Here is a 25638-nt window from a genome sequence, read left to right as displayed (position 1 = left end):
TCTTTATTTATATGCAGTGCTGAGAATTGAACCCAGTGCCTCACATATGCTAGGCAAGTGCTCTACCACTAAGCCACAACCCCAGCCCTAGGCTCTATCTTTTAATCCAGAAAGAGCTGTTCCTGAGCTGGTACCCCATCCTTCCTGGCTTGTTCATCTCCCTATACTTCCCCCAGTTCTCCATCACCTGCCACTGCCTGTCCATGCAGGGGTGAGTCTTGAGTCACCTGGGGACTTGTTCAAAATCCAGGCCCTGGTCCCCCCTCTAGTCCTGTTAGTGCAGGTGAGGCCCAGCCAGGTGAAGTTCTGAAAAGCTTCCAGGTGATTCAGTTTCGAACCACTGATCAGTTCAGAACCACTGGTGACTTATTACATATATGGAGCTTTTTTGGACTTTTAATCACTCACAACTGTAATTCATCAACTCCTCATATCTGTTCACTATGTGACTTATTTGTCTGTATTGATCACTGACTTGTTTACCAATTATGTCTATAGCTGACCATAGCATTTAACCAGTATCCAGTCATATATCTAAATTCATGTACCAATATAGTTATATGCTCATTCACTAACTCACATCAATTTAAAAAAAAATCAGCAATAACTCACACTGAGCACCTGTTATGTGTCAGGCACTGTTCTTTCCAAGCAACAGGGATGCAGTACTAAACAAAACAAGGTTCCAGAGTTTAGCATAGAGCACAGTTAGGTGGTCAGAACTGAATCCCACTTGACTCCAATCTTCAGGAACACAATGTCGGGGGCAGGCAAGAGGGGCACTTCTGCAAACAGTTCCAGAACAAGGTGGAGAGTGGCCAATGATTAAGAGGCTGCCCAGGGGGCTGGGGGTTGTGGCTCAGTTGTGAAGTGCTTGCCTAGCATGTGCGAAGCACTGGGTTCCATTCTCAGCACCGCATAAATAAATAAATAAATAAATAAATAAATAAAATAAAGATACTGTGTCCATCTACAACTAAAAATATTTTAAAAAGAAGATGCCCAGGGAAGTCAGAGGCAGTGGTATTTGAAAATGGAAGTTTGAAAGGCAGGAGGGGTCCGGTGAGGTGACGTAGGCGTGTAATCCCACTAGGTCAAGAGGCTAAGGCAGGAGTTTTCCAAGTTCAAAGCCAGCCTCAGCAACTTAGTGTGGACCTAAGCAACTTAGCAAGGCCCTGTCTCAAAATCAAAAATTAAAAAGGGCTGGGAAGGGGCTGGGGTTGTGGCTCAGTGGTGGAGCTCTTGCTTAGCACCGTGAGCAACTGGGTTCCATCCCCGGAATCCCATAAAAATAGAGTAATGGTATTGCGTCCATCTACAACTAAAAAAAAAGGGGGGGGGTGCTGGGGATGTGGCTCAGTGATTAAGCGCCCCTGGGTTCACTCCCCGGTACCAAAAAAAAAAAAAAAAAAAAAAAAAAAAAAGAGCCGGAAGGATTTGCCCAAGAGGGAGCAGTTGGAGAGGAGCCAAACACGAGAGGACAGACAGACCCTGAGGCCTGACTGCTCCGCCTCATCTCCTTCAGAGGCGCCAGGTCGCGCTCAGCCGTCTGTGTCAATCTAAACCTGGTGGCCAATGGTAGGAAAGAAGAGAACACTTCCGCAACTCAACCGCACTTAGGGGGCGGGTCAGAGGGCAGGAGAGGCGGGACCAGAGTGACCACGTGAGCCACCCTATTGGCCAAGGGCCATGGAGGCGCGGAGTAGTTTGGTGGTGTTCATTGGCCAGAGCCGGGTTGTCTGTGCTTGGAGGCACGCCCCCCGCGGCCGCGGGTTTGGTTGCACGGCTGCCGGGGAAGGAGACGCTGCCCTTCCGCAGCGATGGGATCCCGGGTGAGTGGCGGCCTGGGCTGAGTTCACCCCGCGGCCAGGCAGCGCGGCAGGGCCCCGAACTGAGGCTTGCGGCGCGCGGGGGCAGCCCTGCCCAGGGAACTGGGCGAGCGCAGGTGTCTTGGCCAGGCGGCCCGGCAAGGTGCCCAGGATGGAATGAGTAGGTACCCGGCCGAGGGCGGCGCGAGAGGGTGCCTTGCTTGCGGGTAGAACGAGAAGGTACCTGGGTCAGTGAGGAGACACCCGGGCCTGGAACGTTGCTGGTATCCGAACATGGGTGCAGGTATCCGAGTCCAGACTGAGAAAGTACTCGGGATTGAAGGAGCAGGTCTGCTGTCCGTGGGCGATGCTGGAGGGTGCCTGGACGGACCTCAAGGATATTCTTGGGATCGGAGTCAAAGAGGAAGGGACCTGGCCCTGGCTGCGCAAGATGTCCAGAATGGAAAGAACAAATGTTGCAGAGGTTCAGTGCTTGTCTGCTCAGTGCTGGGCCAGGTGGGACTTCTGAGGTGTATAGGATGGGATGAACAGGAGACTGGGCACAGGGTGGCCCAAGGGAGTGCCTGAGTTGGGGACATTCTGGGGTCAAGATGGGCTAAAGAGTACCCAGGCCAGAGGCATTTGGGGGTTGTCCAGGGCAGAAGAGGACCTGGGATGGAAAGCATGGGCATCCTGGCTGAGAGTGTTGTAAGTGTTTGGAAGTGGAATGAGGAGGTGGTGGCCCAAGATTGTAGAGCAGCAAGGAGGTGGTTGCCCAGGTGGGGTCCGGCCCCACCCAGCAATAGAAGTGTCTTCACTGTAGGGGATGTTGCCACAGGCTTTTCACTATGGTAGGAGGTGGAGGCCCCTTCCTCTGGCCATGGCTTATGCCAGGGGAATGGATAGGTCATGGGTGGCCTAGATTTGGACCCTTCCCTGCAGTGAGGTGGTCTTGGGGGAGAGTTGCTAACTTCTTCTCAAGGGGGACAGCAGAGGCTATCTAGATTCTCCTGAAGACAAACACCCGGCCTCAGTCCCACCTCTGCCTGCCTGACTCCTTGAGCATGTGTCCACGCTCATCATTGTAACCCCACGTGGGCTTCTCAGAAGCTCAGGGTCTTGAAAGTCCTTGAGGTGTGGCACAGACATGCAGGGAAGTTGGGGAAAGCAGTGACTGGGAAGTGGCTTGGATACCCCCTCCCTCTGTCTGCCAACCGGCGACACTTGAGTGACCTTGGTGAAGTTGGTCACTTCTTAGAGCCTCATGTTCCCCGTCTTTGAGATGAACTGTGGTTATCATGAGGGTTCTGCTTGTGGCCGGACTCATAGCCTGTAATAAGTGCTTCAGAAAAGTAGCTGCTGAACCTCTGATGTCCTTATCACCCCAACTCCATGCTTGAGCCAGGCTGGGGGATGGGAGGAAGGGCTTACAGCATGACCTGGGCCAACCACTGGAGGTCACAGCTAATCGCAGCCTTCTGGCAGGATGTCTCCTTCCCTTGACAACGTGGCCGTTTCCTTAGTCCTAGAACATCAGCCTGCCTGCACCTTCTCGCACCCTGCCTCCCAGCCTCAGAGCTGGACTGATAGGACCTTAGGTCCTTCCCACTCACTGGAGATAAGCTGTCTCTTGTGCTGGCCCAGTGATTTTGGCTGCCATCCCAGGGAGTCGGGGTCTGTACTGGCCTGTGTGTTCCTTCTGCTTGAGGTCCTTTGAAAGAGAGACCTTGAAGGCATCCCTGGGCTTGGCGCTAGCAGTTGGGGAACAGCCTGCAGGGTCTTGGGATCTGGGCTGTGTGATCAAGCTACTTATTCCCTGGCCTTGGGATGGGGCAGTAGGATACCCTGGGAGGGTTTCAGAAGGTCCAGGAAAAAGCTGCTCTTATCCCCTGTGGTTCTGCTGGGCCTGAACTTCCTGCTTTATGTCAAATTTAGCAAAAGGATTGCATCGAGCAGTCTAGAATCCAGCAGACCTTGATCCAAACCCTGACTCCACAAACCAGTGGGACTTTGGATGCCTGACTTAGCCTCCCTGGGACTCAGTTTCCCCATTGGAAGGTGGAGGCAGCATGGGGGAGGAGGGTGAGTAGGTAGCATGTGCTGGGATGCTTCCCATCAACTTAGGAAGGAGCTGAGGCAGGAGGATTGTGAGTTCAAAGCCAGCCAGGACAACTTGGACCCTGTCCCCACCTCACCCTCCCGATAAAAAAGAACTGTGATAGATCAATGAAATAACATAAGTGAAGAGCTCAGCACAAAATATAGGTGGACAGTGTGGCAGTTGTCATTGTCTGGGGAACAGACCCTGCTGTTTCTTCATAGTACCGTGCACAGAACTTGACTTTAGGGAAGCCGAAAAAGATGTAATTATGCTCAGTCTTGGGCCTGAGAATTTTGTTTGGAAAATGGCCCTTGGGTTTAAAAAGGTGACCTACCCATCTTCCAGGCCTGGGTCCTCTCTTGGGCCCGCACGCCAGAGGTGCTGCCCTCCGCTCCCAGGGCTCAAGGTGGGCACAGGGTCTGTGAGGATCTGGCTGCCCACCTGCTGCCAGGTGCAGGGCCAAGGGCCTGACTCCAGCCTGGTGTTCCGGATACAGGCTTTGCTCTCCCTGTGCTCTGAGGCCCTCGTGTGCATCTCTTTGCATCCATGTGTGTATATCCATGTGCTGACCTGGTCATCTGTCTCTCAGCTTCGTGGAGGGACCCTCTGGTATGTGTGTCCCTGTCTGGTTGGCATGTGGATGGTGCCTAGGACCCAGCAGGCAACCAGCTGAAGTTGTTCTCTTTGGAAGCTCTTGGCCCCAAGGGCCTTCTGGCCTGGGGTCCTGGTCCTGCCATGGCGTTCCGGCGGACTGAGGGCATGTCCGTGCTCCAGGCTCTGGCCATGACGGTGGCGGAGATCCCTGTGTTCCTGTATACGACCTTTGGACAGGTAAGGCTGGGGGTGGTCCTGCCCTTTATGCTTTTGGTCCTGAAACACTGAGCTGCTCAGCCCACGGCCCCTCAGTGTCTGGGAGGGCTGGGCCCTCATCGCTGCTGTCCCTACCATCTAGTGTTGTCTCTGAGCAGAGGAAGAGGGACTGTGTTAGGGGTCTGGGCCCTGAGCCTGGTCTGTACCTCAAGGCGATGTGAGCCCTTGACCTAAGAGTCTTTGTCTACAGGAGCGGGTGGCGTTGCCTTCCCTGGCAGCTCAGGTGTTCTGGCTGACCAGGACTCTTGAGCTTCTTGAAACCCTCCCTTGTGAGATGTGGTCCCACCCAACGGGCTCCCAGTCCAGCGAGCAGAGGGCGAGGGGAGACTTCGCAGTCTTTGAGAATTGGCAGACCCGAGTTTTGGTGCTGTCTCTGTCACTATGAGCATGTGTCTTCACCTCTGTGACCTCTGTTCCTCACCTGGACAATGATGGGATGCCGACAGGTGGCACAGCTCAAGTGCTGGTGCCGTGCCTGGTGAAGAGGCTCTGAATCCCTGTACCCTAGGTCATCGTCATGGCATTGGGGACTCCTGCTGGATCCCAGGCCTCAGCTCCTCGGCGTTGGCGCACTGCCATCTTTATATCTCTGCAGTCCACATTTCAGAGAGGCTGGTCATGTCCCCTTTCCAGTAGTGACTGCCTTTGTCACTCATCTGATCAGCAAAGGGACACTATGTGCCTGCACCTAGATGCTCTTGGGATAGCATTCCCTGGGGCCACGTAACCCAGCCACCTCTCCTTTCCTGCAGTCTGCGTTCTCACAGCTGCGACTGACCCCAGGCCTGCGCAAGGTTCTCTTTGCCACGGCCCTGGGAACTGTGGCCTTGGCCCTGGCTGCCCACCAGCTGAAGAGGCGCCGGCGGAGGAAGAAGCAGGTGGGCCCTGAGGTGGGAGGTGAGCAGCTAGGCACGGTGCCCCTGCCCATCCTCATGGCCCGGAAGGTCCCGTCAGTGAAGAAAGGTAAGTATGCAGTTGGGGAACACTGATTGGTCACATTCCAGGGACCACCAATAACTGGGATCTTGGGCTAGTGCCTTCCTGTATCACAGCCAGGTTCCTCATTCAAGAGGCAGGGGTGACAGTAGAACCTTCTTCCAGTCATTGTAAGGGTCTGGCGGACGGTGCACCCGATGCGTGTGTCCTGCCAGTGCCAGTGGGGTGGTTCTTCTGGGTGTTCTTATTATCCGAGGACCCTTTGGGAGCACCCAGTAGAGAGAGAGCTGGTGGGAGTGGCTCCTGGGTCCGGGGAGGGCAGTTCCCCCAGGTTTAGGAACAGGAAGGGCCAATGGCTCTTGCCATAACTCCCAACCCTCTTTTAAAAAAATTAAGCAATAACTTGCAGGTAGTGAGATTCAGCCTTTGGTAGAACGCATCTGAGCTTTGACATGCATATGGTCATATAGGCAGCCCACAACCAATAACTTTTCTGTCATCCCCTCGGCCCCCCAAGTCCCTTTGTCCTCAGCCCCTCTCCCCTACTCCTATCCCTGGCAGCCACCCATGTTTTGTGGCTAGCTGGTGTGGGTTTAGAAAACTCTTATGGCTCCTTGTAATCTATGGAACAAAACTGTCCGCCATGCCTGAGTGTCCTATCAATCTGTTCTAGGGCCAGCTGTTCTCATAAACTTTCACCAGGGGAGAAATCTGTTTTAAGAAGCAAAAGCCATCCGGGAAGAAGTTTTTTGTTGTTGTTGTTTTGGTATCAGGGATTAAACCCAGGGGTTCTTAACCACTGAGCCACATCCCCAGCCCTCTTTATATTTTATTTAAAGACAGGGTCTCACTGAGTTGCTTAGGGCCTCACTACATTGCTGTTGGTGAGGCTGGCTTTGGACTTGCAATCCTCCTAACTCAGGCTTCTGACCACACCTAACTGGAAGAGAATTTTATTTGTAAATTTTCACTGCAAAAGAGAGTTTTCTTTTGGCCAAGGGCAGTGGTGCATACCCGTAACCCCAGCAGGAGGCTGAGGCAGGAGGATCACAAGTTCAAAGCCAGACTCAGCAAAAGTGAGGCACTAAGCAACTCAGTGAGACCCTGTCTCTAAATAAAATACAAAATAGGGCTGGGATGCAGCTCAGTGGTTGAGTGCCCCTGAGTTCAATCACTGGTACCCTGCCCCCCAAAAAAGATAAGAGAGTTTTATCTTTATAGTTAGAATTTAAAAAGTCTTTAGCCTAGAATAGGGCCCTGAGAATTGTCTTGTCACGCTGCAGTGGCCCCTGGGAGGTAGGAGCCATGTCCACACCAGCCTCTAGTCTGCTTGAACTGTGCCACCACTACCATCCCAGTTCACCTTTGACCCCTTCCCTTCTTTATCCGGGGCCTCATGCATGCTAAGCGTGTGCTCTACCACTGAACTACACCCCCAGCCCCTACTTTCCTCACTTTAAAAAACCTTTTCTACATTTTAAAATGTTTTTGTCTTGATTCCGTCTTGGAGGAAAATCCTAAGTCTTTCACACAACTAACAGCACAGGGGGGCGGAGTAAGGCTCCAGGGCAGTGTCCGGACCTCATCCCCAGCTCATCCCAGGCCTGGGCTCCTCTGGGCGTGGTCCTGTGCTGGGCGACAGGGTCATGCCTGGAGCAGAGCAGCAGCACCCTGTGTTCCTCAGCTCGGGCACTCTCAGAGGGCTCTGCTGTTACATGTTCCCAGATGAGGAGGGCGGGGAGCTGGGGTTCTGCATGACCTGCCCTCCCGTTCCTCGCAGGCTGCTCCAGCCGCAGGGTGCAGAGCCCCAGTAGCAAGAGCAACGACACGCTCAGCGGCCTTTCCTCCATCGAGCCCAGCAAGCACTCAGGCTCCTCCCACAGCCTGGCCTCGGTGAGGAGCTGGGGTAGGGTGTGGGGGCGCGGGGATGGCCAGGACACCCAGCACAGCCCGACTCTGTCCTCAGGAAGCTTCTGGACTGGCAGGGAGATGGGAGAAGAAGTTTCAGTTCCTCTGTTCATTTGCTCGTCCAAGCGTGTAGACCTTCAGCGAGGCTGCTCGTCACTGGCTGCAGCCGCGAATGGGAGGAAGGTGGACAGGTGTAGAGGAGAGGCACTTAGCTCTGAAGATACCTTTCTTCATTCACTCCTCAGACACTGAGCAAGCACCTGCGTGGTGACAGGGACACTGCTAGGTGCTGGGGATCTGGAGATAATAAGACAAAGGGAAGCTTGTTTTTTCCGGGAGCTCAGCTTTGGTTCATTCACTCATCTAGTTAATAATTCATTCAGCAGGCTCAAGCCCAGGCTACCCTGGGGACACGGGTGAGCCAGGGATGGTTCTTGTCCTCGGTGGCCACTCCTGTGGGTGAGAGAGCTGGCACGAGGTGGGCACTCCTGCCTTCCGTGTCTGACTAGTAGAGCAAGGACTGGGGCAGGTTTCACAGGAGCCTGCTGAGTCCCAGGCCAGGCCTTGGCCTGTTTCCTCCCATGTTGGTGGCTCTGGCTGGCATCGGCAGGCACGCGAGTGTGGATTCAGTGAGGGTGTGAACACTGGCCAGGCCTGCTCAGGGGGTATGTAGAGTAGGGCCAGGCTGTGGGGGCAGGTTCCAGGGGGTCCTGGACCCGGTCCACAGAGGCTTCACTCCTTGACCTTGTGCTTGGCACCCAGATGGTGGTGGTGAACTCATCCAGCCCCACGGCCGTGTGCTCGGGACCCTGGGACGTCAGAGGGATGGAGGAGTCTACGCCCACCACCGATGGCAGTGCCGAGAGTCTCTATGCTCAAGGTGCAGCCAGGAGCCCGGCCTCAGCGGGGGGTGGGGTGGGAGAGGGCTGCGGAGCTGGCGGGGCTCAGGCCCTTCTCCAGGTGGTGCCCAACCCTGCCCCAACCCCCACTCGGTGGTTTTCGACCCTTTTTGGACAGAGGAGAGTGCCCAGGGACACATTTGGTCTGAATGAAGGCCTGAAATCTGACCAGCTCTGAAGAGGTGGTCAGGACCCAGCTCCCCATGCCTGCTGGGTTCTGTTTTTTTGTGACCTCCTCCCTCCCTCTGTGCTGTGCCCCTCTTAAGCACGGCACAGGAGGGGGTCCTGATTGTCCCTTGTCCTGCCTGTGCCCAGGCATGGAGCTCTTCGAGGAGGCGCTACAAAAGTGGGAACAGGCCCTGAGCGTGGGCCAGAGGGGGGACATCGGCAGCACACCCGCGCCAGGGGACAGCCTCCGGAACCCAGAGACTGCCTCAGAGGCACTGTCAGAGGTAGGTGCTCTTCCCCGCACGTCCTCCCCCACGCACTGTGGAACCCAGTGGCCGCCACTGCCTGACATGACCTTTCCCTCTCGGCCTGCGGCCTCCATCCATGAGGGAGGGTGTCATTGGAATTAATAAACTAGTTCATGGCCGTGCTTGGCATGGTGTCTGGACTTGGTAACTCCTCAATAAATGATCAGAACCTCATCCCAACTCTGGGGAAAATGTGCATCAGGGAAAGAAAGCCTGGAAGGAAGCGGGCCTCCATTCTGGCTTATAGGCCTTTGCTTTTTCTTTCTTTTTTTTTTTTCTGGGATAAGGTTTTATTTACACACACACACACACACACACACACACACACGCGCGCGCGCGCGCGCGCTGAGGATCAAACCCAGGGCCTCACACATGCCAGGCAAGTGCTGCACCGCTGAGCCACGACCCCAAGGCTTCTGGTCTTTGCAGTAAACATTTCTGTAAAAAAGAGCACCAAATACACGTCCCAAGATGGATGTTCACTGAAGTTAAAGAACACAGGACCCTGGAAACGACCTCAATGCCTATTAGCGTGGCCTGGAATACCTGCGGCCCCCGCAGGGAGCGAGGGAAAGCTGTGTGGACCGACAGGCCCAGGGTGTGTCACCGACTGACAAAACAAGCCAGAGCTGTGTGCACAGCACTTCCCTCGGTGTGTCGGCCTGGAACCAGACACATGTGGCCCAGTGTGGCCCAGTAAGCGCTGGTGTGTTCTAGCACTTTCATTCTCCCCTGAATGGGTGCACCGGAAATCATCACTTACTGTGGGGGAGGTCTGGAGAGGAAGGTGGGGAAGACTCATTTTACTTTGCAGTACCTTTCTTTTCTGTTTTGAGTTCTTTAAAGTTTATTTATTTGTTTTTTGGTGCTGGGGACAGAACCCAGGGCCTGGCCGTGCAAAGCACGTGCTCCACGGCTGAGCCACACCCTCAGCCTCTCTGTTTTCATGACACTGAACATTATCCTTATGGCAAGGGTCCAGACAGGTAGTGGTATCGTCGGCTGTTTTTTTTTTTTTTTTTTTTCCTCATGCCTTTCCGTATTGAAAAAGATAAAAAGCAAAACCAAAGGCTGGTGGGCTCCTGGCCTACTGGAACGAGGACGAGTGGGAGCCTTCTTTCAAGAGCGCCATGATGATATCTGCAGCCAGCCAGGAAATGGCAACAACTTGAGGCATTAAAAACAGGGAGTTTCCAGAGACTTGGGAGGTGATTGCAAGTTCAAGGTCAGGCTTAGCAATTTAGCAAGACCCTCAGCAACCCATTGAGAGCCTGTTGCAAAATAAGAAATGAGAAGGACTTGGGCTGTGGCTCACTGGTGAAGACCCCTGGATTCAATCCCCAGTCCAGAATCAAAGCAAAACAAACGGAGTTTAATCCAGAGACTCAGTTGCCCAGACAAGGGAGGAGCCGAAGGGATGTGGAGAGAGGTGGTGGCCCTAGGCTCAGCTCAGTGCCGTTTAGTGGGAGCTGGACCCACAGTGGAACTGACCCATAGCAAGCATGCCCACTTTGGGGGGTGGCAGGGTACGGGCTGAGGAGGACGAGGAGGGGAGGGTTTGTGTGCTCACTCCTCCACCCCTTCACCTCTGCCTTCGTGCCTCACCTGCGCCTCCCGCTGGCCAGGAGCCAGCAGGCAGGGGAGCTGGGTTCTGCCTGCCTTGCCGCTCACAGGTAGAGTGCACCTGCCCTCTGCCCTGGCTGGGGCATGAGCTCAGAGGCCTCCACGTGGGCACACCTCGCAGAGTCCTGGGCAGACATGAGGGCAGGGAAGTGCCAGGGGCCTGACGTGGAGGGCCAGTGTGCCAGCCCCTCACGCCGGTCCATGCAGGTAGATGATGGACACCTGCGGCATCTGTCGGGAGGGGCACTGAGGGAGGCAGCTTTGTTTCCCAAATTACATTCACTGCTAAAGCTGCTTCTTAGGATCATCAAATAGAATTCCCATGCTATAAAATGTGTATGCTTCATTTGTATAATTCAGTGACTTTTGGTATCTTCATGGAGTTGTCTATCCATCATGGAAATTGTTCCCAGAACATTTTCATGAAACCTCCTTGTGCTTCCGCAGCCACCCCCACATTTCCTCATCCCCGCAGCCCTGGACAGCCGTGAGTCTCCCTTCTCCTTACATAGATTTGCCTATTCCGGACATTTTGATAAGTGGAGTTTTGCAATATGTGGTTTTCTGGGGTTGGCTTCCTTCATAGAGCATAATGTCTCCAAGAGTCACTGCTGAATAACATTCCAGCATGTGGGTATCCATTTTGTTTATCCATTTGATTAATTTCTATTTATCAGTTGGTGGATGTTTGGATTATTTGCTCTCTGGCTATTATGAGAATGCTCTATGAGCATTTGTGTATGCATGGCTATTTTTTTGTTTTTGTTTTCTGCTTGTTTGGTTGTTTTTTTGGTACTAGGGATTGACCCAGGGGCACTCTACCACTGAGCCACATCTCCAGCCCTTTTACTTTTTATTGAGAGAAGGCCTCACTAAGTTGCCAAAGCTGGCCTTGAGCTTGTGATCCTCCTGCCTCAGCCTCCTGATTAGCTGGGATTACAGGCATGCACCACCATGCCTGACTGTTTTCACTTCCTTGATAGTATCCTTTGAAGTACAAAATTAAAAAAAAAAAAAAATTGGTAGCGGGGATTGAGACCAGGGCCCTTTGCCACTGAGCCACATCCCCAGCCCTATTTTGTATTTTATTTAGAGGCAAGGTCTCACTGAGTTGCTTAGGGCCTCGCTGTTGCTGAGGCTGGCTTTGAACTCGAAATCCTCCTGCCTCAGCCTCCCGAGCCACTGGGATTACAAGTGTGGGCCACCATGCCTAGCCAAAATTTTTAATTCTAAAGTTCAACGTACTTTTTTTTTATTGTATCATTCATACTTTTGGCATCATAACTAAGAAACTTTTGCCATTCTGAGGTCATTTGGCAGCAAAGTAGTGGGCAGGCTGCTGTCAGGGCTGCTAGGCTCTGCTGGCCACACAGAGTGGCCCTGGCCCGGCTATAGAACCCAGCCAAGTGCCCCATGGGTCTGAGGTTCCGTGGGTCTGGGCCTAGTTCCTAGCTGTGCCACACTCCAGCTGGGGAGCCTGGGCCACCTGTCTTCCTTGAGTTTTTTAAAATTTTCTATTCTCTTTCTTTTCGTTTTCTCTTTGTAAGTACTAGGGATGGAACCCAGGCTTCTCGTACACTAGGCAAGTCCTTTACCACTGAGCTACACCCACAGTCCTTTTTTTTAAAAAATTTTTTAATTTTTGCCATGCTGGGGATTGAACCTAGGGCCTTAGTGCTTGCAAGGCAAGCACTCCACCTACTGAGCTATATCCCCAGCCCACAGCCCTTTTTAAAAGTTCTTATTTGATTTTTTGAAACAGGGTCTTGCTAGGTTCCTAGGCTGACCTGGAACTTGCCATCCTCCCACCTCAGCTTCTGGAGTCGCCGCCATGCCCTGCTCCTTGAAGTTTCTCTGTGAAGCCGATCACAGTATCCCTGCCTTCGAGGGCTGCCTCAAGGCTGAACAGAGAGGTCCCTGGTCCAGGCAAGCCCTTCCAGCCCTTTCTCCCCAGTGGCCTCAGGCCTGAGTCGGCTCCTGTCTCCTCCCAGGCTCCAGCTGCATCCTGGGACGGGCTCTGGCAGTGTTAGTGGAAACCGAGTAATCGGCTGGCTTGTGCTTTACCCTGGGCCCAGAGCTCCGAGGGTTGAAGGAGCAGCCACGAGGCCATGGAGGTCACAGGACCCCGTGCAGCGGAAGGCAGTGCCCCGCTCCACCTCCCTGCTAGCCGAGACCTCCTGGACCTCTCTGCCTCCCGTGTCATTTAGACAGCCTTCGCTCTGCTGGCCAGCCTTGTTCTCCACTGGCTGCAACCCCATAGCACGGTGCTGGGCTCCCACACTCCGCACCCAACACCACAGCCACACTACGCTAGTGGGCATGTTATACCTGACGCAGGCAACTTGGAGGAGGAAAGTTTATTTTAGCCCATAATTTCAGAGGTTTCAGTCCATAGTTGGTGGACTGTTGCTTCGGGTCCGAGTTGAGGCAGAACATCATGACGGAAGGGCTTGGGGAGGAAACCTGCTCGGCTGGTGGCAGCTGGGAAACAGAGAGAGAGGAAGAAAAGGGCCCAGCACGAAAAATCACCTCCCAGGACACACCCCCAGTGACCTACTTTTTAAAACCAGGCCCCACCTCCTGAAATTTCTACCACCTGCCAAAATGCCCTTGAATTGGATCCATCAGTGAATTCTTCCGCCGAGGGCAGAGCCCGCATGATCATGCACCTCCCGGAGCCCCACCTCTGAGCCTTGCTGTGTTGGGGCCACCGTGCCAGACACAGCCTCAATGGCTGTCACCTGGGCGTCAGGCTCTGCTCCCAAGGCAGTGCCGCCCGCCTCCATGCTGCAGAGGCTCAGCTCAGTGCTTTCCCAGGCGCACGCGTTAACAACAGGGCGTCTCACCCCAGCCGCTCTGGGCTCAGCTGCTCTCGTGGTAAAAATAATAATTACGGTAATTATCATGAGAGCTGGCAGCCGTGGGTTGTCACCATGGGCCAATATTTGTGTGAAGTGCTTTGCATACCTTGTCTCGTTTAAGTTTTTCCTAAAGCTCTCGGGGGTGGGCACGCTCATATCCACTGGCAGATTAAGAGAATCAAGCTCAGAATGGGGAAATCATTTGCTGAGGGTCCCACTGTTTGAACTAGTGTGCCAAGATCTGAACCCAAGTGTGTTTGGCTGTAGGGCAGCGCCGTTTAGTAGAAAGCCCCGTGTCCCATTTAAAGTTTTGTAGAGACCATGTTAAAAAGCAAAAAAAAGCCAGGCATGCTGGCACGCGCCTGTGATCCCAGCAGCTCGTGATGTCGAGGCAGGATTGCAAGTTCAAGGCCAGGCTCAACATCTTAATGAGACCCAGGAGATGTAACCGAGTGATAGAGCACCCCAGGGTTCAATCCAGTACCAAAATAAAAGAGCAAAAAGAAATTAATTTTAATAATATGCTTTATATAACCTGGTATATCCAAAATCAGATCATTCAGCCCGTAGCCGACATAAAAGATTGCTGAGATACTCCGCATTTCAAGCGCCCACGGCCCTGTGTGGCTGGCGTCTCCTGTAGTGGGCAGCAGGTCCGGGGCTTGTGCTCTTGGCTGCTGGGCCCCGCACCTTCTCCGCTCTCCCAGGGGCCGTGGGGAGGTGGCGGGCCTGCGTTAACGGTCATGCTTTCCCGCAGCCAGAGTCACAGCGCAGGGAGTTTGCGGAGAAGCTGGAGTCCCTGCTGCACCGGGCCTACCACCTGCAGGAGGAGTTCGGCTCCACCTTCCCCTCAGACAGCATGCTGCTGGACCTTGGTGAGGGGGCCCAGCACAGCTGCGGGCACCAAGGGTGGCAGGGATGGAGGGGGAGGAGCAGAGAACCCGGTGGCTCCCTCCGTGCCGCAGACGGATCATGACCCCAGCTTCGGGGTGCAGCCCGTGTGGCACAGACGCGGTGCTAAGGCATGCCCTTCAGCGGGCCGGCAGAGCAGGGTGAGGCCCTGGGGGACAGGCCTTGGGCCTGTGTCGTGTTCCTGAGCTCTGAGGCCTTCGGGTGGCTGTATGGGTTGGCTCACGTGGCCGTTAGTGCAGAGCAGGCCAGAGGGCTTGAGAACAGAAGTTCTTTTGCCTCATGGAGGTAAAGTAATGTGATACCACAAAGAGGAGCCGAGTTGCCCCGCCACCCGGTGCCTTCCTCGTGCCGCCGTGCCAGGCCCATGCAGCGTGCTGTCCCCGTCCTTCCTGGGTCACCTTCGGCTCCACAGGTCAATATTAAACTCCTGAACACTGGGCTCCCTGGCTCTACCTGTGGGGACACTGGGGCCCAGAGAGGGTTAGCCGAGCTGTGGGTCTTCTCTGGCTCACCCCACGTGGCCTCAGGTGGCTCTGCCTGCTGGAGGTATCCCATTCCTGCTGACCCTCCTCCATGGCATGGAGGCTGGTGGGCCTTCAAGGTCGGTGGCCTTTGCTTATTTGTTCACTTAGACCTTTTCTCAGTGCCTTTGAAGGACCAGAGCCCTCAACTCTTGAGCAGGCAGAGATGGGAATGCCAGGAGTGGCCACGGCCTCCCTCAGGCTAGGGTCCAGCCTGTCAGAGAGGAAGCCACTTGCCCAGGGCTAACAGTGAACGTGGCACTCTCCTGCAGAGCTGAGGAGCAGCCAGGACTCAGGTCCGGTGCTGTGGCCACGGCAAGTCCCCTTGGCAGCCTAGTGTCTACACCTACCCTGTGCCCCCACAAGCATGCTGCGAGGACCTGGGGAGGACACTGGAGGCCAGGGGCTCAGCTGCCGGCCTGTGTGCCGGGATTCCTTCCAGCCCCGTGAGGGGGCTCAGTTCAGCCCTCTCTCGCTGCTGCTCCAGAGAGGACCCTCATGCTGCCGCTCACCGAGGGCTCGCTGCGTCTGCGGGCTGAGGACGAGGAGAGCCTGACCTCGGAGGACTCCTTCTTCTCGGCCACTGAGGTAACGGGGCGGAGCCAAGCGGGCCAGGCAGCCTAGGTTCCCACGGCCGGCCAGCAGCTGCCCTGGGTTGTGGGAATGCGAGGCACTTCCTCCAGCTGAGCAGAACTGAGCAGAACTTGGCAGAACGCGTTCCCTGGGGACTCGGGATTGCTGAGGGCGGGCCTGAGAAGCCAGGCATGGTGGGTCCAGTGGAGGCCCCACCCCAAGGGCTCCAGTCCTCACTCACCTGTCCCTTCTGCAGATCACTGGGTCTGCTGCTTGGCATCAGCCTCCCGTGTGGCCTTATGCGTTGGGTGTGGTGTCCTTGCCTGACACAGGAGGACTTGAACCCAAGCCTCCTGTGTTGTGGACCAGTGTTTCCTCTGATCCACTCTGAGGGGGCGGTGGTGAGGCCCCTCAGGTAGCCTCTGTTGGCTGGCAGACGGGCAGGTGCACTTGCTTCATAGGATGCTGCCCACACATTTCCTCAGCCCTTCCTGTGCCCCTTCCCCAGCTCTTTGAGTCCCTGCAGGCGGGAGATTACCCGATCCCACTGTCCAGACCTGCTGCTGCCTATGAGGAGGCCCTGCAGCTGGTGAAAGACGGGAAGGTGCCCTGCCGCAGCCTCAGGTGAGCCCTGCCCCATGGAGGAGGTAGAGGAGCTGCTGGTGGCTCCTGCCCGCTGCTGAGGAGGACCTGGGTGGCCCTGAGAACCAAGACCAGCAGGTCTGGTAAATTAAGTTCCAGTAGTTAACAGTTAGCCATTGTTCTAAGTGCTCAGAAGGTCCATCACAGCAGCACAGTGGACACGGTCCCTACACTGTGTCCTGTCAACCTTTGTACCGGAGGTTAAGAACCCAGGCTTTTAGAGCTGGGCATGGTGGCACACGCCTGTGATCCCAGCAGCTGGGGAGGCTGAGGCAGGAGGATTGAGAGTTCAGAGCCAGCCTTAGCAACAGCAAGGCACTAAGCAACTCCATGAGAGCCTGTCTCTAATAAAATATAAAAAAGGACTGGGGATGCAGCTCAGTTGTCGAGTGCCTCTGAGATCAATCCCCAGTACCCCCAAAAAAGAACCCAGGCTTTGGGGACAGAGCCCTGGCTTCTCCTCAGGTTCCGTCCTTGTAACATGTGGTCCTGAACAGATGGATCCCTTCTCAGCCTGCTTTTTCTTGTCTGTGCTTACGTGTAAGTCTCTGCATCAGAGATAAACTTTTCTGTACAGTATAAAACTCCACTTTCTGACTATGGCTTGCAAATTTGTGTGTTTAAAAGATCAGTGATCAAAAATGGTTGAAAACTGGTTGAATCCAGGGTGGTCTGGACAGAGGGCAGCTGCAGCAGCTGGAAACCCCTGCCCATGTGCTGCCCCTGGGAGCAATTTGGCCATTCTGGTCCTTGCCAGTGAGGGCTGAGGGCTGGTAGTTGGGCCTAAAGGAGGCCAAGGTCAGCCCAACCCTGTGATCAGACCTGCTGCCTGTCCTCAAAGAGCATCCAGTACACCTCTGCCTCAGCCTTGGGGGAGGCCAAGCCCTAGAGGGAGGTGTCACCGTGCCAGGCGAGGCGGGCAAAGCCTCCCGCTCCACCCCGCACGCCCTGCCTCCACGTGACTTTGCTGAGCAGGCAGGTGTAACGCTGTCTTCTCCCCTCAGGACGGAGCTGCTGGGCTGCTACAGTGACCAGGACTTCCTGGCCAAGCTGCATTGTGTGCGGCAGGCCTTTGAGGTGGGTGTGGTGCAGGGCCCCTTGGGGAGGGTAGAGCCAAGGGTGAGGGGCAGTAGGCTGGCCTTGGCCACGTGGCAGCACGTGGCTTCCACTCAGGGCGCCTCCTCGGCAGATGGGTCACTGACTGCCCTTGCTCATTCCCTAGGGGCTTCTGGAGGACCAGAGTAACCAGCTATTCTTTGGGGAGGTCGGCCGGCAGATGGTGACAGGCCTGATGACCAAGGCTGAGAAGGTAGCCAGGGCTGGGGCCATTTGTTTTCAGGTTTTCTTCCCTATAACCTTTGTTTTTCTCCCAAACATTTATTCAATTCTGGTTTGCTTTTTTTTTTTTTTTTCTCTCAAAAAACATTTTAAAACCAAGCAGAAGAGCGCTGACTTCATCCTGTGGGCAGTGGGGGAAAGTGGGGGAATTGGGAAGGGTTGAGGTTTTACTCCCTGTGCCAATTTAGAAAAATAAAAATCAGTATTGCTTTTTATTTCTGATTCCAACATAGTAGAATTTTACAAAACTTACCAATTATAAAACACAAACTGTAAGAGGTTCCCTGCACCCTGCCTGCCCAAGATGACCTCTCCGTGCCCAAGGGAAATGGGGCCCTTGCCCATGGTTGGGAGCGTGCTCCTGCTTTCTTTCCTGGACACTCTGACCGGGGGACGTCGCCATCTAGTGCCCAGCCCTGGGGCCCTCCTCCCTCCTCCCGACTGCCCGCAGCTTTGCTCTGTGCTCCCAGGGCGCAGCTGGCCCATTGTGGCGCCTCAGGGCCTGAAGTGGCAGTTGCTGACTGCACAGCGTTCGACCTGTGCTGGCTGTGTCTGCTCGGCTCACGGGTGGCCGTCTGGTGGCGGCTGCTGTCCACGTTACGGGCAGTGCCAGCCTGGTCGTCCTCCTCAGTCTCGTGGGTACCCACGAGGTCTGTCTCAGGGTCTTGGCAGGACGTTTTGAAGGCCGGCAGTGTGTGCTCGGCAAGGCCTGGGCACTTCTGTTCCCACCAGAGAGTAGTGATCATTTTAATCTTAGTGTTTTAACCATTGCTTACGGCTCTTTGATTATAGATGAGGTCGCATAATTTCTCATATTTACCGACCACCTGTGGGACTTTTTGTTTGTTTCTTTAATGAGTTGGAGCAAAGCTTTTGGACAGGCCTTTCCCCGAGTCCTTGCTCACGTGCTGGAGTAGCAATTCTGAAGTCCACATGTGCCCTCGTCCTCCGTCCGTGGAAGACCTCTCAGCGCTGCCCATCACGAGCAGCCTGAGCTCTGTTCTGTGGTTTCTCCTGGGCACGCCTCACCCTGGCCAGAGCCAAGGACCCAGGGCTTCCGGTGTCAGCAGACCCTCCACCTGACCTGGCTTCACCTGCACTGGTCCCTGTGGGGCTAGCACACTGTCCCTCGATTCTTTTTTCCCCATTGCATGAGTGTTTTTACTGGCATCTAGGACTTTACATTTGAATATTTCACTGGTGTGTTTCTAGGAGCTAGACTCACATTATTCAACCAATCCTTTTTTTTTGGAGGGGTACCAGGGATTGAACTCAGGGCACTTGACCACTGAGCCACATCCCCAGCCCTATTTTGTATTCTATTGAGAGACAGGGTCTCACTGAGTTGCTTATTAGCGGCTCACTTTTGCCGAGGCTGGCTTTGAACTTGTGACCCTCCTGCCTCAGCCTCCTGAGCCGCTGGGATTACAGGTGTGTGCCACCGCCCCTGGCCCAACCAATCCTTTCTTTCTTAAACAATTTCATTGTGCAATGCACACAGAAAAGTGGAAAAGTATGTTTAGGACTTAGTGAACGAAAAGGCGAAGCCTGAGGGTCCCCGGCTGTGGTGGCTCCCGTGCCCTGCGTGTGAACCCTGCCCTTCTTGCTCAGTGAGGCCCACAGGGTTCAGGGCAGGTGTTCCCTGAATGTTCCTGGTTGTTGGGTGAGTTCCCCCCAGCTCAGCAGTGAGTTTTTTTTTTTTTGCGGTGCCGGGGATTGAACTCAGGGCCTCAGTGCTTGTGAGAGGAGCACTCTACCAACTGAGCTATCTCCCCAGCCCAGCAGTGAGCTGTTTACTTGCACTTCTTTACCTGCATTTGCTCCTGGGATCCCACTACAGTTTCCCTTTGGCAGATGGGGAAACAGCCTAGAGAGAGAGGACAGGCTGGGGCACTGAGCAAGTGAGGCATGGAACAGGGCTTTGCATCTAGGTGGGCCTGGCCCAGCCAGTGCCCGTAGCCTGCTCTCTCTGGCCTCCCCAGGAGGACAAGTGAGTGAATGAGGGAAGGCTGAGCAGGTGCCGGGGCACTACAGACTGGACCCCTCTGGGACATGCTTCTGTCCAGCCTCTGCCCCAGTGCAGGACTTGGCCTTGTAGTCACTAAGAAGCCAAAGAGGCTGTCTGGAGGCTCCCGAGTTCCAGAGCCTGTGCTGAGCCCTGTGCCTGGAGCAGGAGCCGGCTCGGCCCCATCCGGGCTTTCCAGGCAGGTGGACCAGGCTGGGGCCATCTGAGAAGATGCTGGCCCCATGGGTGTGACCAGGCCCTGAGTTACAGCATCGGACTTCTTCCTCACTGTGTGTCCACGGGCCAGTCCCCACACCTCCACGTCACTGTACATAAGTGAGTGGTCCCTGTGTGAGCCGGCGTGGCCCGTGTCAGACCTGCTCAGCTGGCTTAGACGTGTCACGGGCCAGCTTACCTTCCCCCTGCCATTGATGTTGAGGGTCGTTGGTCATCCACAGGCGAGGACGTGAGGCCCAGGGGGTGCAGGGACAGCTCCGGGCCTTCCCTCAAATCCTCTTTAAAACTTAATAAAAACAGTGGGGTGGGGTGGTGCATGCCTGACCAGCCCAAGAGCTGGAGACGCGTCTGGGCCACAGCGTGAGGCACTGTATCGAAAAAAAAAAAATAAGAAAAGAAAAAAAATTTTTAAATAAAGAAAAAAGATTGTAGGGCTGGGAACGTGGCTCAGTGGTAGAGCACTTGCCTAGCATATGTGACTTGCCTAGCATGTGTGAGACCCTGTGTTCAGTGCCCCACGTTGAAAAAAGAAAGAAAGAAAGAAAAAAAAGTGATTTCCTTTGTAGGAAAAACTAAGAAACTACAAAAAAAAAAAAAAAAAAAAATCAGCCAGGTATGGTGGCACATGCCTATAATCCCAGTGGCTTGGGAGGCTGAGGTAGGAGGATCACAAGGTCAAAGGCAGCCTCAGCAACTTAATAAGTCCCTAGGCAATTTAGTGAGACCCTATCTCAAAATGAAAAAAAAAAAAAAAAAATTAAAAATTAAAAAAGTACTGGGGAAGTGGCTCAGTGTTAAAGTGCCCCAGGTTCAGTCCCTGGTATACACACACACACACACACAAAACAAAAAGAACAAAATAAAAATCATCTCTGATTTCACCCTGTTCACGGTTTGGTAAACATCTACCTGTTGTCCATGGTCTTTATAAATGTCATTATCCTGCCCATGCTGCTGTGTGACCACCACACCCTGCCTGGCTCCTGAGAGGTCACCTAACAATGGGACTCCCTGCTGGGGAGTTAGCCCATGCTTAGAACTCACCCTGGCTCTTCCTGTCTTTCTGTGTCCACAAGTACGGACTCACATCGGCACACTGTACGCCGAGGCCCGCTGCCGCAGGGTCCCAGGGCGTGAAGAGGCCCGGTGGTGCTGGAGTCTTAGTGAACGCATTGTGTGCACTGAGTCTTAGTACTTAGGCGCATCAGCAGCCTTTTTTTTTTTTTTTTAAGTTTTTTTAGATGTTAATAGACCTTTAATTTATTCATTTATTTATACATGGTGCTGAGAATGGAACCCAGTGCCTCACACATGCCAGGCAAGTGCTCCCCCCTGAGCCCCAGCCCAGCCCCTCAGCAGTCTTTTTGATTGAATGATTGATTTTGCTGTGCTGGGGATGGAACCCAGGGCCTTGCACATACTAGGCAAGCGCTCTGCCTCTGGCTCGCGCCCCAGCCCTGCATTAGTCTTACGCTGTTTATTGAGTGCTTAGGTTTCAGTCACGGGACGGATTGTCTTAGAGGCACGAGTTCACCAGCTCCCCAGAACAGCCTCATGAACGTGGGCTGTAGCTTCACCACTGAGGCCTAAGGCCAAAGGGAGCTGGATCTCACACCACCTGACTAAATTGGGTCCTCATTCCTCCCTCGAGTGGGTCATGCTGTGGTTCTGCACATCTGGAAGGTAGCAGGTGCTGCTTGGTGTGGGATGCACCTGGGGTGCACCTGGTTCTCTGGAGAGGCCCACTGCAGCAGGCGGGAGGTGCTTCCTTACCTGCTCTTCCCCAGGGCAAAGCCCCAGCCCTGCTTCAGCATGTCCCCAATCCACAGTCAACCTCTCCCTGTGGATCTCATCCAGCTGGGTCCTGGGGCCTCTCCCACAACCAGAACAGGCTGTGCTTCTCCCCACAGAGCCCCAAAGGCTTCCTGGAGAGCTATGAGGAGATGCTGAGCTACGCCCTGCGGCCTGAGACCTGGGCCACCACTCGGCTGGAGCTGGAGGGCCGCGGGGTGAGTTGGTCTGTGCTCAATTTCCTGGGGTCCCCTGTACCTGAAATCTTTGGGGGTGGGGGAAGGGTATGCCAACCTCTGCCTCTGTTCCAAGCAGCTGAGATGACTCCAGGCTCAGAGCCCTGGTGCCTGCCCTGCCCCAGGCACCGGCCGTGAGGGAGGTGGCCCCAGCTGCACCCTGTTGCAGAGCAGGGGGAGAGATGTATGCACCCGCCGTGCCCCACCCAGGTTCCCTCCGGCTCCAGCCTCGCTGGGCCCACAGTGGCTCTAAGCGCAGCCTGCTCCCTGCAGGTGGTATGCATGAGCTTCTTCGACATCGTGCTTGACTTCATCCTCATGGATGCCTTCGAGGACCTGGAGAACCCCCCATCCTCAGTGCTTGCCGTCTTGCGGAACCGCTGGCTGTCGGACAGCTTCAAGGAGACGGTGGGCCACTGCCTCTCCCCAGAGCCACACGTCACATCCTGGCACTCACTGACCCCCTTCTCATGTCGTCCTTGCTGGGGGCACCAGGGCTGGGCACCCACCCAACAGCTTCTGGGCCTGGGATTTATTCCCGGGCATCCCAAGGACGGCCCTCCAGCAGCCCAGCGCCCAGAGCCTGCACGTCCTGCCTGCAGCTTCGTTTCCTTCTACCCAATGATGATATAGCCTGTTAAGTTAAAATAGGGGAAAACAACCAAAGAAAAGAAGAAACGAAGCATAGAGAGAGTCCGCAGGGCCAGCAGTGACCCTCCAGCTGCTGGGCTAATCTTCAGCAGCCACTGTGGCTCCCCCAACCACCAGATGAGATGGGGGCCATGTCCCGGCCATTTTATACAGGAGGAAACCAAAGCTGGGGGGCTCAGTACCTAGTTCAGGGCCCCCAGCAGTAAAGGCTGAATTCCTGTATTAGGGGAGAGAAACCAGAGCTCAGGCATCGAGTCCTGTCTTCCTGGTGGGGTGAGCTAGGGATAAGGGATTGGACCCAGGCAGCAGGGCAGGGGGTCTGGGCTGGCCACATCCTGACACTGGGGTGGGTCCCATCTCTGTTTTAGGCTCTGGCCACTGCTTGCTGGTCCGTCCTGAAAGCCAAGAGGAGGCTCCTGATGGTGAGTGACCATACAGTTCCCAGGGAGCCTGGTACTGGGGCCCTGGCCTTCCCTGGCCTGGACCCTGGTTCTTGGGTGAGATGGGTGGGAAGGGCTGGTGCAAGGAGGCCTCCGGAGCCCCCAGACTCCACTGCACCTTTGACCTTTCTCATTTCCAGCACTGGCCACCTGTCCTGCCCTCACCCTCCCTTGGCCTGGAACTCCCCATAGGTCTTTTTGGTCCCCCAGGGCCCAGCGCAGAGTAGGCCATCAGGAAGTATCCAGGGACTCAGCAGAGGGGAAGGGACATCTGGGAGGACTGTGACAGGGTGGAGGTGGCCTGGTAGGGGCAGAATGCCCAGGGAGCAGGCAGAGCCCTCCTCCCAGGCAGAGGTCTATTACCTGTGCTCTCCGGTGATAGCTGGCCATGTTCTCTCAGCTGCCACCCATGCTCTCTTCTCCTCACTGGGCTCTGCTGTCCAGCTGGCACCAGCTGCCACTGCCAGTGCTCTGGGTACTTCCTTGCTGAGGCATTGCTCGCCCAGGGTCACCTACCACGGGGAACCAGCCCTGCGGTGCCCCAGGACCTGGTAACACTCACGCTCCCTGACCCCAGCGCGCTCCCTTAACCCTGTCGCCCCGACAGGTGCCCGATGGCTTCATCTCCCACTTCTACTCCGTATCGGAGCACGTTAGCCCTGTCCTGGCCTTTGGCTTCCTTGGACCCAAGCCCCAGCTTGCTGAAGTCTGTGCTTTCTTTAAGGTACACAGAGCAGCACCCGCTTCCCCTGCCCCTGGAGGGGCCAGTCGTGCAGTGAGGGCCTGGGCCTGCTCCAGAGAGAGGGGCCAGAGGGAGCGGCAGGAGAGAGTAACCTGAGGGTGGAGAGGACGGGTCGGGGCCCTGGTGTTACAAGGGGACTTAGAGGTCTGGAGGACATTGCCGAGGGGCCCAGGCCCAACACCAGCCCTGTGCCCCCAGCACCAGATTGTGCAGTACCTGAGGGACATGTTTGACCTGGACAATGTGCGCTACACGTCGGTGCCAGCACTGGCAGAGGACATCCTGCAGCTGTCCCGGCGCCGCAGCGAGATCCTGCTGGGCTACCTGGGGACGCCAGTGACCAGCAGCATTGGCCTGAACGGGGCACTGCCTCGAGAGAATGGTCCCCTGGCAGAGCTACAGTAGTGGCAGGCACAGGCTGGAGGGGAGGGTGGCTGCCTGGGCCTCGCTCACAGGTGACCAGAGAGAGAAGGTGCCCCTCCCGCCCTTTGGGTTGGTATCCAAGGGCCATGGTGGCCCAGGGCAGTTGCCCTGAGCTTGCCCCCACCCGATGCATCTGGGAATCCCCAAAGCCCAGAGAGCAAGTTTCCGTGGATGGGGTCGAGCCCAGAGCCCACCTGACTGCCTCAGCGTCCCTGGGGAAGCAGAGGCTGGGGCCGGGGAGTGGGAGGGGATGGCACTGTGGAGACTTGGGACAGGAGAGCCAAGGTGCTGTGGGTGTGGGACCCCTGGAGCTCCAACTACCCCAGGGCTGTCTACAGGGGGGGCAGGAAGTGGAGGTAAGGGATGGGGAATGTCCTGGCGCCCCGAGCTGGACGCACCCTCAACTGCGTGGCCAGTGTCAGAGTCCAGGCCTCCTCTGGTCAGTCCAGAAGGCCCACCCTGGCTGCCGCCCGAGAGTCTGCAAGTGCGCAAAGGGTGCAGCGGGGCACCTGTGACAACAGGCCAGGGCTGTCCAGAGTGGGACAGAGGCTGGCGTGCTCAGTGGTACGGTGTCTGCCTAGTGTATGCAAGACTGGGCTCCACCCAGCACTGAAAAGAAAATGATTTTTTCCAGGACAGCGGGGGTGCTCCTCCTGTGCTCACTGTGCAGGGGCTGCCCTGACAAACCCACGCACCGTCCCAGGATCTGTTCTCCCGCGTGCCCATACCCTGCAAGGACCGTCATTGCTCCTTCCACCTCTGCCACCACCAAAGACGAAGAGGTGGTGCTGGGTGCTCCAGGCCCCCCACCTCCCCCTGGGAAGCCCGGAATTCCCTGGGTGGTGCTAGGCTTGGAGCTGGGGGTTCTGACCAGGGGTCACTCAGGCCCATCACCTGTGCTGTCGTCATAGCCCCAGGAGAGGGGCCAGGGACCATGGTGGGGGACGTCAAGACTGCACAGCTGGACCACACCCCCCACCCCATTAGGACAAGAAGCTACCAGGCATTTTACCTTCAACTTGACGCACAATGCTCTGGGGGCAGCTTAGGGGTGTGGAGCCCCCCTCGGGGCTGGCGCAACCCCGCTGGTCCTGTCCGTGCATCCCGGTAGCATCTGTCCTGGCAGCCCTGCAGACTCACGGCTCTGCCAGTGTTTTTGCCCGAGCTGGAAAGTTTTATTTATTGCCTTAACACTTTATTTGGAGTTTCTGCCCCTTCCAGGTTCGAGACCTGCAGGAGAACTAGACTCCCAGCTTCCCAGTCCCGAGCTAGAGCACTGGCCCCGGGACCAGATCCCTATCCCTGGGATGGGCAAGGGCTGCGGGTCGGGAGGGCTCACCCAAGGAGGGGGCTGGTGCAGGGTGATGCTGGGCATGCCTGTCATCTCTGAGCCTGGTCCCCAGACCGGAGGACCCAGGGCATTGGTGGCTCTGGCCCAGCCCCCCCCCCAGCCCCATCCTCACATTCTGTTCTTGCACTTACCCTGCGCTGTGAACGTAAGCCTGGGCTGTGGCCCGCCCGTCTGCCCTGAGTCACCGGGTCTGTTTACACGCCGCGCACTGCCTCTGACACGCGACCTGCTTCCAGCTTCTGTATGGTGGAGCGTGTGCATTGACCGCGAGTCCAATAAACGACTGACACCGTC

General features: G+C 55.7%; 1 protein-coding gene across 4 annotated transcripts; it reads left to right on the top strand.

Annotated features, from left to right (window-relative positions):
• Positions 1-1715: 1715 nt before the first annotated feature.
• On the top strand, positions 1716-25638 carry Miga2 (mitoguardin 2). Of its 4 annotated transcripts, none has more exons than XM_047524815.1 (16): positions 1716-1832; positions 4499-4740; positions 5532-5742; positions 7496-7608; positions 8386-8503; positions 8838-8974; positions 14240-14357; positions 15403-15503; positions 15997-16112; positions 17135-17207; positions 17353-17439; positions 21621-21719; positions 22011-22145; positions 22757-22810; positions 23436-23552; positions 23769-25638. In XM_047524815.1, exons 2-16 carry the CDS (start codon positions 4645-4647, stop codon positions 23973-23975), a joined length of 1782 nt encoding a protein of 593 aa, XP_047380771.1. In that variant the 5' UTR covers positions 1716-1832; positions 4499-4644; the 3' UTR covers positions 23976-25638. The 4 variants fall into 4 exon arrangements, with proteins under 4 accessions (XP_047380771.1, XP_047380772.1, XP_047380770.1 ...); XM_047524816.1 differs by lacking the exon at positions 1716-1832 and adding an exon at positions 1853-1989; XM_047524814.1 differs by lacking the exons at positions 1716-1832; positions 23436-23552 and having other exon boundaries at positions 4601-4740.

The sequence above is a fragment of the Sciurus carolinensis genome, chromosome 14 (assembly GCF_902686445.1).
Source record: "Sciurus carolinensis chromosome 14, mSciCar1.2, whole genome shotgun sequence".
Taxonomy (NCBI): Eukaryota; Metazoa; Chordata; class Mammalia; order Rodentia; family Sciuridae; genus Sciurus; species Sciurus carolinensis.
The sequence above is the reverse complement of the archived record's forward strand: the minus strand, read 5'-3'. Positions and strand labels throughout refer to the sequence as shown.

Excerpts from the sequence above, each read along its gene's own strand:
- Miga2 (XM_047524815.1), top strand. The coding sequence starts at position 4,645 with ATGGCGTTCCGGCGGACTGAGGGCATGTCCGTGCTCCAGGCTCTGGCC. Across the intron at positions 7,609-8,385 it reads CCTCCCACAGCCTGGCCTCG|ATGGTGGTGGTGAACTCATC; the intron begins GTGAGGAGCTGG and ends CTTGGCACCCAG. Across the intron at positions 21,720-22,010 it reads TGGAGCTGGAGGGCCGCGGG|GTGGTATGCATGAGCTTCTT; the intron begins GTGAGTTGGTCT and ends TGCTCCCTGCAG.